The sequence below is a fragment of the Pipistrellus kuhlii genome, unplaced genomic scaffold (genome assembly GCF_014108245.1).
Source record: "Pipistrellus kuhlii isolate mPipKuh1 unplaced genomic scaffold, mPipKuh1.p scaffold_m20_p_2, whole genome shotgun sequence".
In the NCBI taxonomy this organism is placed as follows: Eukaryota; Metazoa; Chordata; class Mammalia; order Chiroptera; family Vespertilionidae; genus Pipistrellus; species Pipistrellus kuhlii.
In genome coordinates, this window is record NW_023425515.1 from 158,877,614 (window position 1) to 158,895,157 (window position 17,544).

The window sequence follows — 17,544 nt, forward strand, 5'->3', positions numbered from 1 at the left end:
TCCCCCTTTTCCTTCTCTCTCTCTTTTTTGTGAGGATTAATTAACATATGTGAGGATTAATTAACAACCCCCCCACACTTTTCTCCATTGATTTTGAGAGAGAGAGAGAGAGAGAGAGAGAGAGAGAGAGAGACAGAGAGAGACAGAGAGAGAGCCATTGATGTGAGAGAGACAAATTGATTGGTTTCCTCCCACAAGCACTTAGACCAGGGTGGATGATGGAGCCTGCAACCAAGGTACGTGCTGGTGACAGGAATCAAACTCTGGGATTCTTCAGTCTGCCAGTCAATGCTTTATCCACTAGGCAAACTGGCTTGGACTAATCTGTCTTCTTAAGTGAATTTCAATGGCTTGGGAAATTTGGGCTCTGACCTTTGGACTATATATACCTTTATGGGAAGGGAACTCAGTTATCTCTCCCTTAAACATTTCCAGATCCAATTCATGCCTCTTTGAAAAAAAAATTTAAATGATTAATTATTGAATGATTGAACATTAGGGGTTAAAAAGAGAGAAAAAAAATTATGAGGTAACAAGAGATTTTAGGAATGAAGGCTATTTCTGTCTCTTGGGAGGTGCCAGTTATTAAGAATGATGTGCTGTCATTGCCACACATAATAAGTTAATCTTAAAAAGGCATCTATCCCGCCTGATGCTATAGTTTTTATACAGACTAGTTTAGTGATCTGGCTGTCATTTCAGGTGTGAATTTTGGTAAGCTACATTTACCAGGAATTTTAATTACTTTTAAATAACACCATTCTAAACTATCAAGTCTGTTCTGTGGCATTACTTGCTAGGTAGATTGTTCAATTTGGGGTTTAAATAAAAAAGGCCATCAGATTTATGTTTTTGGAAGGCTATTTTATTTTCTATTATCTAAAGAATGATACTGACACTATATTTATGACTTGCTCAAGTCAATTTTAATGAATCTCTGTAGTTTCTGTTCCCTTGAAGAGTTATCCAAGTATACTTGTTTGCATACAACTTCATGCATCAATTAACACTAGGGTCGTTTTGTTATGGAAAAAAAAAATAGCCCACAGACTCTTGTAAATGGAAATGTAAAACTATCATTTAAGCATCCATTGCAAAATGATAGTATTTAATTAAAGCAAAAACTAGTATTCAATCTAGTGCCTATAAAGTTAACAATCTTACACTATAACAACAATGATTGGTGAGTTATGATATTTTTCAACTACAGTAAAAACCTGGCTTTTAAAAATGTTTGTTCTTAAATTAATAAAAGTCATTTCACAGCTGAAGCCGGTTTGGCTCAGTGGTAGAGCGTCGGTCTGCGGACTGAAAGGTCCCGGGTTCGATTCCGGTCGGGGGCATGTGCGTTGGTTGCGGGCACATCCCTGGTGGGGGGTGTGCAGGAGGCAGCTGGTCGATGTTTCTCTCTCATCAACATTTCTAGCTCTCTATCCCTCTCCCTTCCTTTCTGTAAAAAATCAATAAAATATATTTAAAAAAAAAAAAAAGTCATTTCACAGATAAGGTGAAGAGACGTAACTATACAATTCCAATAACAGAACAGAGTAGTATACAGTGGAATATAAGTGGCCTTCATTTTTCTTTTCTTTTCTTTTCTTTTTTTAATGTACTTTTATTGATTTCAGAGAGAAAGGGAGAGGGAGAGAGAGATAGAAACATCAATGATGGGAGAGAATCACTGACTGGCTGCCTCCTGCATGCCCCCTATTGGGACTGGAGCCCACAACCTGGGTATGTGCCCAGGATCAAACCTGGGACCCTTTAGTCCACAGGCTGACTCTCTGTCCATTGAGCCAAAGTGCCCAGGGCATAAGTGGCCTTCTTGACAGCACACATGCCCAAGGACTTTTCAAATTCCGAGAAAGAAAAGATCATAGTAAGGTGTAGGTTTAGGAAGGTAAGCACTTTTAAGTTGAAATACCATATATGTGGTTTGGCGACTTAGATTGTTTTTTTTTTTGCAAAGAAGGTTGGATGGGCAAGGGTGAGACACTGGGATCCTTGCATTCCTTTTACAATGTTAGTAATGGTGAAATCAACTTTGTATTGTTTCTGCTACTTTAACAGTTCAAAAGAAGACATTTCTCACTGAAAAGCTACCTAAGGAATCAATTCTGTTAGTTACCCTGGCTTTTACTCGCTGCTATATATATATTTTTTTTCTCCCCCCCCCCCCCCCTTTGGTACTGTGTCCTTGCTTCAGCATTGTCTTGAAGATTCATTTACTCTCAGATTCCAGAAAAACAGTGAGTTGGCCTTTCTTTGTCGTATTGTTATCCAGTCTGGACTTGAGCTTAATTCAGCAGCCACTAAGCGGTGTGCCAGGTACTGAGGAGATGCCGTGAAGCGCGTAATTTATAGAGTGGACTAGTCTTATGACACTGAGTCAGACAAGTGCTACCAGAGTGTTCGGACAAAGTGTGGAAGGTGTAGTTAATTCTGTCCAGGGGTCAAGAAAGGGTCCCAGAGAAGGTAACATTTCAGAGGACCTTAAAGCAAGAGAGCATTGTGGGAGCTAGGGAAGTGAAAGATGTGCATTATAGGACAAGGGAGTACAGGGGCAAGGGCTGCACTGTGAAAAGACTTTTTGAGAAAGGGCAAGTGGCCCTGGCAGGTGTGTGGCTCAGTTGGTTGGGTGTACTCCCATCCACTGAAAGGTTACTGGTTCAATTCCTGGTCAGGGCACATGCCCTGGTTGTAGGCTCAATCCCCAGTAGGGGGCATGCAGGAAGCAGCTGATCAATGTTTCACTCTCACATTAATGTTTCTGTTTTTCTCCCTCCCTTCCTCACTTTCTAAAAAAGCAATTGAAAGAGAGAGAGAGAGAGAGAGAGAGAGAGAGAGAGAGAGAGAGAGAGAGAAAGGGAGGGAGAGAGAGAAGGAAAGGGTTATGGAACCCCATATCAAGTATTAAAAAGCTACAGGATGTATAAAAAGAGACATCTGGAAGAAATATTAATTTATTGTCTACTGTGTACTTCACTCTCTGCTAGGCACTACAGAAAATATAAGGGAAGGCCCTTGCCTTGTGAATGTTTATCTGGAAGTGATTAAGTCACATAAAATAATTTAAAAGCAATATAACAACCTAAGGCAAAGCTTAGATTGCCCCCAAATGCAAGTTAAAGATAGTATCTCCAGGGAGTACTCCTGCTGGCCTGGCTTTTCCCCACCCCACTGTGCAACAGGCACCCCTGGCACAGGGGCTGGAGGCTTGAGCCTCGTTCACCCCACAACAGGAGTCAAACTCATGGAATCCATATTAGACCACTTCCTATACCCCTGGCACTTTTCTAGGTAGATTACTAATTAAATCTCCACAATTACACTATATGTGAGAGTTACCATCTGCAGTTTACATGTGGGGAAACTGAGGCACGGAGCCACAGCCAGGATTCAAATTCACTGAGTCTAGCTCCAGAGTCCTGTAATCTTTTTCATGTTACTATCCTCAGAATGGAGTGGGAATTCGTGCTGGGTGTTAAGAGCTTCTGAAAACAAACAAACAAAAATACACAAAACAAACCAACAACCACACAGTTTTCCTTGAATATTTTCAGGAAAATGCTATTTAAATAAAAATAAAGACTTGGAGATTAAAAAAAAAAAAAAAAAAAAAGATTTGAAAGCCCCAAACTTGTGAGAAGTACATTTTAGCTCTACAGCCTTAACTTTTGCCTGATCCAAGCCCAGCAAGAAAATGTTTCTTTATACATATATATTATTATTATTATTTTTATTTTTATTTTTATTTTTATTTTGTGTGTGTGACAACCTGATGTTTCTGAACGCTAGGGGCTCCCTGATTCTCTACTTTGAGAGTAACTTTTCCTTTTAGGATTTTTTTTTTTTTTTTTGAAGGGGGTGGGGGAAAATGTGGCCTTAATTATCTTACGTCTTAGGCAGCTTAAGGAAGGGGCTGTGCTTTCTGAGTCCCTTCAGAGCCAAGTGAGGAGGTCCCTCTCGTTCCCTCTCTCTTTTTTTAAAGGACCTCATGAAATAAAAGTGCAGAAAACAAACCTAAGGCGATCACAACAGCAGCCGCGGCGGCGGCGGCAGCAGCAGGAGGAGGAAAAGTTGGAGCTGGGGCTGGCGCTCCGGAGTGGCCGGGCTCCGCGCAGCTCCCATTCATTAAGTCGCCAGCTGCGGAGGACAGTGGCCGCGCGCCCGCGCTGCCCACTCGCTCGCTCACTCCCCCGGGCACACGCCAGCCCCGCGCGCCCCGAGCAGCGCAGCTCTGCAAAACTTTCTGCTCAGGATCTGGCTCTCTTCCCCTTGGACTTTCCAGAGATTTGGGGTTGAGAGAGGAAGAAAGCAGAGGCACCCAACGGGGAGCAGAACACACCACAGTCTGCGTTGGAAGCAGGCAGCGAAGCCGCCCTCTCGCCTCCCTCCGCTCCCCACACCCGGGCCGACCCGCCGACTCTCCGGAGCAGCCTCGGCCGGGAAGCCATCCCCGCGTCCGTGTGTGTGTGTGTGGCCGCTGTTGCGGAGCGTCTTTCGCGGGGCGGGAGGATCGCGCCGCAGCCAGCGCCATGCAAAACTACAAGTACGACAAGGCGATCGTCCCGGAGAGCAAGAACGGCGGCAGCCCGGCGCTCAACAACAACCCGAGGAAGGGCGGCAGCAAGCGGGCGCTGCTCATCTGCCTCGACCTCTTTTGCCTCTTTATGGGTGAGCGCAGCCCCGCTGTCCCCTTGGCCCCTTTGCCCCGCGGCCCCTTCGGCGCGGATCCGAGCCCGGCGGGGTGCCTGCGCGCGGGGCTCGGCGCTTCCTCGCTGGCGTGGGGCCGCGTCTCCGGGCACCGCCGCCGGGCTGTCAGCCCCGGGAGGCCCGCGCTGCGTCTCTGGGGGAATCCTTCGCTCCCCTTCTGGCCCCCTGGCCCGCTCCCTCCCCGATCCCACCGACTTTCCGGCCTGCACATGAATGCTTGGGCATGCTTAGGGTTTCGCGGGCTCCTGTAAACCCGCTCCTTAAAAACCGTCCCACTTGGAGTTCCCACGGAAGATGTGGATTCCGCCTTTCAGAATAGGGGCAGTGGGTTGAACCATGATCTAGAATCAGCGCCTAGGTGGTTGCCCTCCGCCCAAGTAAAATAGATTTGCCCGAGCTCTGGGCTCCCGCCTGGAGCCGCGAGCTGCCTTCCCTTGACTGGATGTAAACATCCAGCCCCTTCCGCCGCCGCTGCCCTGGCCCCGCCAGACCTGCAAGCTGGCCTTTCCATTTGCTCCTCTCCTCAACGCCCCCCAGGGGTTTGGAAGGCGGTCTCTAGGGTCTTGGTGGGGGTTCCCCATGCTGCCATCACTTCTTAAGCGCCTACTGTGTGCAAGGTGGTCATTTTAACCAGCTCTCTTCCCTGACTCTGCAGTTCGGGGGAGAAGCCCCATTTCACCGACGAGGAAACTGAGGCACTGGGGGAGAAAGCAAGTCACGTTCAAGTTTTGGGACCATAAATTGAACGCACCCCAAAAACAGTCGTGCGATAGTCCACGTCTGTTTATCAAACTAGCTGGAAGGGCTGTGGGAGTGAAAGGAATGGGAGTGGGAGGGGAAGGATTTATGAACTCCGTGAGGGGAGGGGAAAAACTATTGACACGAATCTACAGGAGTTCCAAGGTTGAAGTCAGTGTAGATTTTTTATTTATTTTTTAATTTTTTAAAAAAGCGAATCATGGTGTAATGGAAAGCGCCTAGGACTTGCCATCAGAGCGCTGCCTCTCTGCCACTTGTTGGGTGTGCCACCTAGCAGCCTCATGGGCCTCAGTTCCTCCTCATGTCAGTGAGTGGGTTCAACTTGCTGCTTTCCAAGGCCTCTTCCTGCATTAAGAACTCGGATTTGGTCCAGGAGCTGTTCTGCCAACTCTGCTAACTGAGTAACATCTGTGTTCCCGATTCAGTCCCTTCCAAATAGAACTCCTGCACCGAGGCTTCAGTCCCCTTTGAAATGCATTTGTCCCCGCAGATTGTGCACATTCCCTCTCTTAGGACTTTCTGTAGCACAGCCCTTCCTGAGGTCCATCCCTCCTTGGCTTGCCAGTCCATGGTAGATTTTGAGAGTCAAAGAAAGAGAGCACTCTTAAAGAGAGTTTAAACATAAGACTGGCCCCCTGTAGCTACGTGGAGGGAGGGTTTAGGGTTAAAACGGTGCTCTGCAGAGCTAGGAAGCTGACTGCAAATCCCATTCCCACCTCTTCATGGAAACTCAACATTAAGATGCTATGTAAAGGAACTGTCACTGGGGGGCCCACCTTCTTGAGGCGGCTGGCTTATTATCATGCACAGTGGGAAGGCTAGGACTTTCTTTGCCAAGCTATTGAATTTTTAAAAGACCCTCCCTGGGCCTGGGGGAGACTCAGGAAGCACTAAACACATTGAAGCTGTTTGCTGTAAACTTGCCTGGAGCTTCCAGTGTTTACTGGCAAGTTTGGTTGGTGGTGGAGTGAACTCTTTCTTGCCAGCTGGTGCCATGTCCTTCCCTACCTCTTACTTTGTGATTACGAAAGCCCAGCAAGAACATGGACAGCCTTTGTGCAGCCTGGTTGCTCTCCTCCTCCAGTCCCAAGAGATGGTGTATTATTATTAAAAGAGCAAGAGTGTGAAGGAATTTGTGAAAAGACACACCTATCAGCTTTCTTGTAGGCAAGGGCACAGAAACCCCACGCTGCTCTGTTGTGCATGGAAGGTATGAGGAAGGGGTATGTTTCATCTGCCTGGACTCCCTGTGTCATTCCCAAAAGTTGATATCCTAAGCCTCGTTGCTTATTATGTTTACTCACTGTTGGCCTGTTTGAATAAGTGATTTTTGTTTACCTTAAAAAAAGGAATGATGACAGGACCTTGTATTTTATTGTAAGACACATGTAGCTATCCGCTTAATATATGTACATTGCCATTAAAGCCATGTCAACTAAGTCATTTCAAAGTGGCTTGTTATCAATATCAACCCTATAGATTGGCCTAATGACAATACCTCTAATTAAATGCTTCTAACAACTTTCATGGGGAAACTGTAAGGTAAATATTGACTTGAGAAATTTATGTGAGAGAACTCTATTTGGATTCCAAAAGAAAATTAATAACACAACATGTGATTTTAATATTCTACACAACACAGTCCTAAAAAAAATTGTTTCTACTTGCTTCACTTTTTGCCCAAGACTGTCAGTATGATTTAATTTTTAATATGGTTTTGATCATATGGTCTGGATTATAGAGCACTAATATATTAAAAAGAGACATAGTTTTCTGTTTATTTTCTCACAGGAATATATACCAAGCTTCATCTTCTTGTATCTGGAAAAAACATAAAAGCTCATGTGCTCTGAAAGTGTTATGCAAGTGGAAATACACAAGCAGTTTAACTTGTTCCACATAAAATTCTTGGTGAAGAAAAACCCACAAAAGTCCTCTCTTATTTGAAGGCCAAAATAATCTGGTGTCAGTGAACACCAAAGGGAATTTACTTCCCATTGAACAGCTATTTTCACCTTCACTGACTAATTGCTTTTCTAAATACACTTATGAATCTTTGCATGGAAGTTGTCCTGAAATTGATTTTGTTATCCCTGCTACTAAGTAATATATATGCCTCCTGTTTTCTGTGCCTTGGTTCTGGTGTATGAAGTTACATGAGAACAGCAGAGAATATTCTCAGGCAAGAAGGGAGGTACATTTACTATTGTTTACCTCTTTTTTATATAAATAACTTTTATATAAATAACTTTATGTTCTCTTCACTGAAGAGATTATCTCCATTTCATAGTTGAGTAAACCAAATGTCAGAGAAGAGAAAGACTGAGACTCATACTGAAGTTGATTTGGGTTGATCCCTAATTCTCAGGAGCATTACTGGAGGCCACCCCCCTCTCCTGTCCTATCTGAAAAATCCCCAAACTCAGATTATCATCAGAAAATCCTGAAGCTCAGTTTGCAGAAAATCCTGCCTCTCCACATTTTCTAGTTACCCATCTGTACCTAAGCAGATGGATAAAGGCAGTTCAACTCTTCTGGTCAGTGGTATGGCCTGTTGCTTCATGGCATTATTGTGATTCAGAGCTAGGTCTAGTACTAAGTGATTCCCAGATTTTGAGGCCACCTTTTACCCCCATGAGACAATGGTTCCAAAGAAAGAACACAAAGAAGTACATGGCTGTAGTGCAATGCAGAGATCTGGTAAATCAATGTTGAGCTTCTGTTTCTGTGTCATGCCTTCCCTCTACTCTGTCTCCCTTCCTAGTTATGTATTGAGTTCCTCCTTCCAACCCATGCACTTTGCTGGGTAGGCAATTGTAGACAGTTTCAGCTTTTTGTCCTGCAGACTTTGTTCAAGGCCCTTCGTTGTCTGAGTCCACTTAGCTCATCTGCAAAACGGGATCAGAATGGCCATTAACTATGTTACTGTGAGGTTCAGAAGAAATGCTGGGTGTGAAATGTATTTTGTGGTATCTAGAGACTTGGACAGTTGCAAGAGATTTATAATCTGGAGCCCTAGATGAAGGTTTTGTGATTGTCTTCATATATTGTGTCTTATTGGTAAATGAGACCATGAAGTAAATTTTCAGTAATGATATTATAGTGAAGACCATAAACTATTCACTTGAAATAGCAGAATGGCACATATGCCCAGTAAGTTGAGGACAGATGCTTTCCATTCATTGTTGATCTAAATGGTAGCAGAATTCTTAAAGCCCTAGATTTTAAGGTAGCTTCTTGAAGTATATATGTATGTATGTATGTATGTATGTATGTAATTATTTATTGGAAATGAGAGAGAGAGAAATTTTTTCTACTTCTTTATGCAATCATTGGTTGACTATTGTATGTGCCCTGATAAGGGATCAAATCCTCAACTTCAATGTTTACTAGTAGAGAAGAAGCTTTAACCAACTGAGCTACCCAGCTAGGGCACCATCTAATCCTTTTTAGAAAAAGTTCTTTTGTTCAGAAAAACTGTTCTTCATTTGGCTTTTGATATCAGGAGGTAGGTTAGCTGAGCTTATGGTAGAGATGGGAGATGTTTAAGGAAGCAGGTGATAGTCAGATTGGTCTGAAGGTCTTGACTCCTGTTCATTCCCCACCAGAAAACAAAAGTTCTTTACCGTTGCAACAAAGGGGAGGTACTAGATAATCTCTCAGATCCACATTAGTGCTAACAAGTATGGGTCTGTGCTGGTAGATATTGTGATGTAGAAACCCGGTAATTGCTTCTCTTATTTTTTTTTTTTTTAACCAAAGAACTAGTGCCTACAATGTGCTTACATTGGTGTTCATTCTGGAGCGAGAGTAAGCACTTTTCTTGGTTAACCAACATGCTGAGAAACAGGCCAGATTTTTCCTTGGCTGGATGTGCCCTTAAACCTGCCCCCTGAAATTTATAGTAATCACAGCAAACAAGTAAGCCAATGTGACTTTCCTTCTTTCTGTTGCTCAGTTATGATATTCACTATGGGTTTTCAATAACTCAGTTTGGTTTTGATAACTTAATATAGAACCACAGAATATAGAAACAGATTTTCATTAGTCAACTGGTGAACCACCTAGCTGAGCACCCTGCATGGATTGAAATCACAAAGGAACCTCCATTTAGTAGGTAACTCCAGCTGACTTCCCATTTCCTCATTGTCCAGAATGGCTAGTATTTTTCTTTGCTGCTTCTTCCCTAACTTTCTCACATATTATACTTAAGAGATATACCATGGGGTTGTAGCTGCCTTTGAGAGAGACTGCTAAAGCCAGAGTTGGTGGCCTTTTCCACTTTTAGCCCTTTGGACTTCCTGTCCATTTCAGATTCTTTCTTTCCCCCTCCTGTGCAGTTCTTTGAGCAAGCCCGGTTGGTCACAGGATGATGCTAACAAGACCGTAGTCAGAGTCCTTCCCTGTGTAGGCAGTTATATTTATGGAGAAACCCTACCCTGTGTGTCAACTCCATTCAGTACACATTATTTGAGGAGTAATAATCTATTTGGGAATACCTGCTAGTATAGATATTGGTTCCCTTTTATAGATGAGAGACCCATCTGGTGTGAAATATAGATTCACAGACCCCTTCCTGGGAGAGTCAGATTCAGTAGGCCTTGGGCCAGTGACTGGGATTCTGTATTTTATTAAAGCTTCTGGTGATTCTTTTAAAGCCACTTTGAGGATCACTATGCTGTTTAACAGCTGATGTCTTAAGGGCAGTGGACTTAGGTAGAAGGCATTTTGTCCCTGCACTGAATGTTCTGGCACTTTCCACATTGTTAGATTGTCCATACTGTACTTCCCCCCCCCCCCCCCCCCATTTGTGGCCACTAGTCTTTCTCAGTAAAGACAATTGAGCTTGTTACAGTTCTTTCAAAAGAAAACAAAACAAAACAAAAAAATCTACCTGTGTGTGCCACCCTGAGGTCTCCTGTGATTTTAGTGCAAGGACTTGGTGGTGTCTCCTAATTGCTGAGAGGCTGAGATTTGTTTTTATTTCCGGGTTCTGCACTGAGTTCTAGGTAGTCGAAGTTGCCAGCTAACTGACCACTTTGGATGAATGAGGTGTTAACTCTATAAATATTTTCTTTTGAGATACTGAAGTTTGTGTATGAGTAAAACGTGAATGGAATACATTAGATCTCCCAGTAGAGCCTTTAAAAGATCGCAGTTAGCTTGGCAAATGTTGTAGAAACAATGCAAGCTTTGGATTCACACACAGATGAATTTTAGCATCTTGACTTTCAGCTAAGATAGATGTGATGTGGGCAAAAATTATTTAACCTTCCCATGCTTCAGTTTCCTGATCTGTGAAAGAAACAAGCAAACCTAGTGACACCCTTGGGTGAGGGCTCTCAGATGAGATCATGGATCTGAAAGCACTTTGAAGAGTTGATATCATTATCAGGTATTGTGTTGCTGATATTATTCATAGTAATAGGAGTGATTTCCTTTCCTTCCTCTGTGGTTCTGTGAAGTCCTCTTTCATTTTTTTGGCAACAGAGTAGCCTGAAATATATGAGGAGAAAAAATTGTGAGGAGATTCCTAAGCAAAACAAAGAGGCAGGGGAACACAAATGTTTCCCATTAGCTGAAGAAGTGCAGGGGCAGGCTTTCTAATCTAGGAAAGTTCCAGTGTAGAAACTTCAATGGCCTTCGGTGGCTGCCTCCTCACCTTTGAAAAGAAGAGGGCCATATCATCTTTAGAGAAAGACAAATACACCTTAGAAGAGTGAGAGGGGATTTGGACAAATGGTCTGTTTTAGCATCAACTCTTCCCTGTATCTTTTGGCAGCCCAGGGAAAAACCCAACTAAATAAAACAGCTGTGACTGAAAATGATCAAAATGTTTGTTATCCAGGGTACTTCACACATTTGTTGAAGGAAGAAGTAACTGTTCATATTTATTATTCCTGCTAACCATATAGTACAGATATTTGATCCTTTATAGTACAGATGAGGCAGCTGCAGCTCAGAGAGGTTAAGTAACTTGCACAAGGGCACCCAGCTACTAGGTACTCACCACAGCACTTGTCAGCTTAGTTTGTTTCCCACTTCTTGATTTAAATAATGCAAGGAAGACTCTTTTCTATTTCAATCCATTTAATTTATTTCAATGTTATTGAGTCCGAATATGTACACTATGTTCTATGGGCTATGGGGCTCAATAGAGGACACAGATATGAGTCTTACCTCGAGGATCATTTTGAGTAGTGGAGGAGACGATTCTCATAAATAATTACAAAATAGCTTAGAGTGTGCTGAATGAGTCTCTCTGGACATAATAAAGAAAGTATCATCAGAGCAGTTCTTCATTGCCCAGATTCATGGAATTTGAAAGCACCTTGGAGCTATCAATCTCATTATCAACAATTCCAAAGTCATTTTTTAAATCTCAGTCTTTGAACACGGGAAGGTTGGGATGGGAGGTCTGAGGGGTAAAGCACAGGCTTTATAGAGCCAGATAGATGCGAGTTTACTTAGTATTATTAGCTACATAAATGTAGGCAAGTTACTGAATTTCTCTGAGGACTCAGTTTCCTCATCTGTAAGATGGGGTAATGTGTGCATGTGTGGGTGTGAGGATATGCCTGGTATAGGGCACGATGCACACATACTCACCAGGTGGCAGCTGCTGTCATCTGCCCTGGAGTCCTACTCAGTACGTTCAGGTATAGTGAACCTGAGGCCTGGATTGGTTGGTGAGTAATCAATCATCCAGTGATCCTGGAAGAGCAAGGCCTAGAACCAAGGTGTTGGCTTTCCAAGGTGTTGCTTTTCTGGTGTTTACTCCGTCAGTTTGAAATTTGATACCATTTAGGAGGCAGCACTGTCCTGAGAGCTATAGTCTCTTCTTTCTCTTGCCTGGGTCAATTAAAGGAGGAACAAGACAAACAGGTTTAACTTTTGATTCAATCAGTGGGTGATAGTTGAGTGAGGCCAGAGATGCATGGGACACATTTGAAGAACTAGGCTGTTTTTGATATGTTACTTTTCTTCAAACTGGTGCATGTTCTAGAAAGTGCTTGTTACCAAAGATAGCTGCTGACTGATCTGAGCTCAAACAGGCACCATCTTTTTCAAGTGATGTATCCAAGAAGAAAGAGAACCCATGTTTTTGAAGTTTTTGCTTTTTTAAAAGCTTCATGACTTCTTGAGGAAGAAATTATTCTTAATTTGACTGAGGGGGAAACTGAGTCTCAGATTAAATAATTTTCTCAAGGTCATGCATTAATTGGTGGTCCTTCAAAAGAAGTCCATGTCAGGTTCTTGAACATCCTTGTGAAACTATTTTCCCCTCAGGTCCCGATTAAATTATAAATTATGATCTGCATTAAAATTCCCAAATTTAAAACAAACCAAGCTAAATAACACACATAAGACCCAGTTGGAAGCTTTTGAAAGGAACTTGGTGATTTCTGTGCGCTTTGAAAGTATATATTGCAATCAGAGTATTGGTGGGAAGTGTGTTTTTAAGGTTTGTTACAAATTAACAAAATTATATGCCTAGAGAGTTCTGTAGAGAAATGCAAATCAGAATAGGCACCTTGTCATAATAAGCAGTATGGTTTGGTTCCTGTTTATGTATCCCTAAAACATAATATACATGATTACATTGACAATCCTTCTCATTGATGCTTTCTTTATATCTGGCTCCCAAATTAGTTTGCTGTATCACTCATATAATTTCTAGAGTCTATTTAATGAAGTCTATGTTTGTGTCTGTCTTTTCAAGTGTACATCCTTTGCAAATATTTTTTGAGCACCTACTGTATGCTAGATCCAGGGGGTTCCTTGCCCTCTAAGAATACAAGGCAGGTGAATGGGAAACATTTGCATGATTTTCACACACACACACACACACACACACACACACACGCTCACAGAGATGCTGACTTTGTCGTGGTAAGGAAGGAGTATAACAGTTTGGTGAAGAAGGATGAAGTTTGCTTAAGGGCATGGACCTGGGTCCTGCAAGAGAGAAAATAGCTCATAAGCCACAAAGGGGGAGAGGGTATTGTAGCCAAGGAACAGCAGGTGCTGAGATGAGGTGATGCACTTGGGAAGGATGAGTACTGGGAAGGTAAGGGTGGTGTATTTGCATTGAGTGGGGCTGAAGGAAGAGGTTGAAGCAAACTTATTAAAAAGGCAGGCTGCAAATGGCAGGCACCAAAGAAACTTGAACTTTATTTAGGAGCACCAGCAGAGCAAATAAAGTTTTATTTTTGTTTTCGTTTTTCTTTTATTATGGAAAATTTCATATAGAAATGAAACACAATATAAAGCGGAGAGTGGAATTGCTGGGTCACAGGGTTAACTCCATGTTTAAATTTTGAGGAACTGCCAAACTGTTTTTCCATAGTGGCTGCACCATTTTAGAAATAACAAAGTTAGTTAAAATATGTACAGCAAAATATAAAGGTTTTACAGACAACGTTTAAATGAACATATTTGTGAAAAAAAAATTTAAGAGGGGAGACCAGCTGGGAAGCAGGTGAGAGCTGACCCTAGGCATTGGAGAGAGAGGGGATGGGGATGGGCAAGAGAGAGATTACAGGTGGTTCCTGACTCCTGGCTGGGAACTCCTGAACTGTGGCCTTGCCGCTCCTTCCATAGACACTTCCAATGCAGTGTTTATGGAAGACTTTCAAAACCCATGTGCTAGGATTAGTCAGTGCATCTTTACAATCATAGTCTAGTTAGAAAAGGGAGGCTGTAGTTATCTTTTTAAATGTCTCACATGCCCCTTAAAATAAATGGACTGTTAGAAATGCTCTTGATTTACAGAGATGGAGATGGTTTTTCTTGGGTAGAAATGGCATATTAAAAGGTTTTATTGAGATACTAGAGGCCCTTTGCATGAAATTCATGCATGGGTAGGGCTCCTAGGCCTGGCTGGCGATCAGGACCAATCAGGACCAATCAAGGCCTTCCAGCTACCAGCCAGGGCCTTCCTTCATTCCGCACCACCACCTGGTGGTCAGTGCACATCATAGTCAGAGCAAATGATTGAACTTCTGGTCCTGGTTGAACTCCTGAGGGGAAAATTTGCATATTAGTCATATATATATATATATATATATATATATATATATATATATATATATATTTCATCATACTGTACAATTCATCCATTTAAAGTTTACAGTTTGCCAGATTTTAGTGTATTCAGAGTGGGCCATCATTACCACTATCAATTTTAGAACATTTTCATCATTCCAATAAGAAACCTGTACTCATGTTAATCACTGCTTAACTACCCTCTTCATCACTCCATCTCATGGCAACCACTAATCAACCTTCTTTTCTATAGATTAGCCTATTCTGAACATTTCTTGTATCAGTGGAATCATATGTTTTGGCTTTATATGATTGGCTTCTTGCACTTAGCATTATGTGTTAAGGTTTTTCCATCTTGTATTGTGTGCATTTAGCACGTCTCAGTACTACATTTACTTCTATTGCCAAATAATATTCCATTGGAAGGACATACCACATTTAATTTATACACTTATCAGTCAGTGGACATCTAGGTTATCTCCATTTTTTTTTACTATTATGCATCGTGCTGCTAGGAATATTCACGTACAGATGTTTGTGTGGACATATGTTTTCAATTCTCTTGGGTGTATATACTCAGGAGTAGAATTGCTGGATCATATGGTAACTTGATGTTTAACTTTTTGTGAATCTGCCAAATTATTTTCCATAGTGGCTGTACCATCTCAGGAACATATTAGGATTAATTAAAATACAATATGTAAGGAAAAAATACAAAAGTTTTACCAAAGACTGGAATTAACATATTCATGAAAGCACCATAGTGTTGCTTTGTTCTTAAGGGCATTTTTCACAAAGAAACAAAGTTTTTAATCAACTTAATAATGTTACTAATTTAAGATGTGTGAGCAGAGGACAATAAAGATGACTGGGAAATGGGAACTGGGTGGTCAGCCAGACCTGCTCACCCACTGAGAAAAATGCTTCCACAAACCAGGCTGTGACAAGCAGATTCCTGCCTCAGCAAATGAAAAAAGCATTGGAACTTCAGAGTTCCTTGAAAACAGTTAAAAGTACAAATATTGGTAAACTCACATATTCTTAGGATCTGCTTTACAAGAGGTTGTTTCCCCCCCCCCCCCCTCATCTGATATATTCCGTTAAATTTAGAAAGAAAGGAAAGGAGGGAAGGGAAGGATGGAGGGAAAGAGAGGGAAACATTGATCACTTGCCTCCTTACACCCCTTGACTGGGGATCTAACCCACAACCGAGATATGTGCCCTGACCAGAATCAAACCCTCCACCTTTTGGTGTGGGGAGAAGACTCCAACCAACTGCGCCACCCAGCCAGGGCAACTTTACAAGGTTTTTAAGACCATGAACTAGAACTGTAGTTTCTGATAAGGATGGTAATTCACACTTTCCCATCTAGATACATAATTATCATCTCAGAAATTAAATCACAACACATCTTTTAGACTCATGCATTGGAAACTTGGAGATGTTAAAGAATATAAGGCACAAATATCGATACAAACTTTTAGGAATACATTGGAGCATCAGGTTAAAAATTGCACTTACAAGTACATGAAAATTAAACCACAGATATCACAAGAGGTGAGGAAAGGGCATTCACCTTTATTACTAGGAGCTTTAGATAACATCTTTCTTAATCTTTTCAATAACAGAAGAAGGAAGATGTCAATAACCTGGTTTTGCAACTCGGAGAGGTAAATGATTTGCCCAGGTTCACGGCTAATATTGTGTTGGTGCTGGTGTTTGGACTCAAGCCTGACTAAATAATGACAGTTGCTAACATTTATCTAGTGCTAGCTTTGTACCTCCCACTGGCTTAAGCAATGTGTGTGCATTCTCTTATTTAATCCTCCTATGAGTTACTGCTATCTTCATTTTACAGAACTGAGGTTCACAGGGGTTATAAATAACCTACAAAAGGCTGGAGAGTGGGGCCTGAGAAGTCCGTTTTGTAAGACCAATCTTAACCACTCCGCTTTTGCGTATGTTTCCCAGCTGTCTCTAAAGCCCCAATTTTTCCCCAGCCCCGTGCTAGCAACACAAGATGCATTGTCCAAAATGAGTGAGACCTGTGATCTTCACTGTGGAACTAATAAAGACCAATTAGGGCAATCATGAAGCATCTTAGGCTCTTTTCAGTGCTTTAATGATATCTGATGGGAATCGTAGGGGTCTCAACGATTGGCTTGCTCTGACTAACTCAGAGCATCTGCATTCTGCTTGGCAGTTGAATTTGGAATGACACATTCCAGTTCTCTCTGGGTTTGCTGGTTGTTTTCATGAACCCAGAGATGGGACTGGCACTTTGTATACTTTGATTAACCTAAGTGGAGAAATGGTTTTAAACAGTTTAGTTGGTAGATAAAGACATCTTCCAGACATGACAGAGGCTCAAAAGGATCTGTGAGGGGTCTTTGGAAGTGAAAAGGTGGGACATCCCAGAATGGATAAGCAGCTCTGTGAATGTATAATAGAAGAGAGGAAGAGCATGGGAAGGTTCCTAGAAGGGAGGCCGGGTTTGAACTAGGCCTTTGTCCCTCTTTGCAGGCAGCAGCAATGGGTCGCCACCGTGGGACCGATCTGCTGTCCTTGTGGTTTGGTGTAACCTTTGGGTCACATTGAGAAATTTTGAGCTTCTCTGGTTAGCGGCTGCGGATGCTGCACCTTCATTAAATGCAGTAAATAGACCTTCCACCAGTAGCCTCTTTGCCACAAATGACCCACATTGTTGTCAAGTTAGCAACCACGGCAGGAAGTGCAGGAATGCTTCTCATCCACACAGTGCATTGCATTAGACACTTGCCCATAAAGCTGTTTCAGTCAATTCAGCTTGTGTGGCCTAATATACTATTTCTCATCATTGCACTTGTCTTGCTGTCATCTTGTAGATATTTTTATTCAATGCATAGTGTCTCCTTTTGATGCAGCTGCATATGCCATGATCATAGGGAGGAACTTGTGGCAGCCTGAGGTTTTAAACATATTTCCAAGGTGTTACTAGTTTTCTTGAGTCTTTGGTTTAGTGGGCTTCTCATTTAAATCTG

The 17,544-nt window shown here is 42.2% G+C and overlaps 1 protein-coding gene across 2 annotated transcripts in view; it reads left to right on the top strand.

The window, feature by feature from the left end:
* The first annotated feature begins 3,941 nt into the window (after positions 1–3,941).
* The window catches only part of PLPP3 (phospholipid phosphatase 3), a 75,631-nt gene continuing 62,028 nt past the window's right edge, over positions 3,942–17,544 (top strand). The window contains exon 1 of one of the 2 annotated variants that reach the window (XM_045584566.1): positions 3,942–4,677. In XM_045584566.1, coding sequence (XP_045440522.1) covers positions 4,539–4,677 — 139 coding nt within the window. In that variant the 5' untranslated portion in view covers positions 3,942–4,538. The remainder of the gene's footprint in view (positions 4,678–17,544) is intronic. The other variant, XM_036448703.2, reaches the window with a different exon arrangement.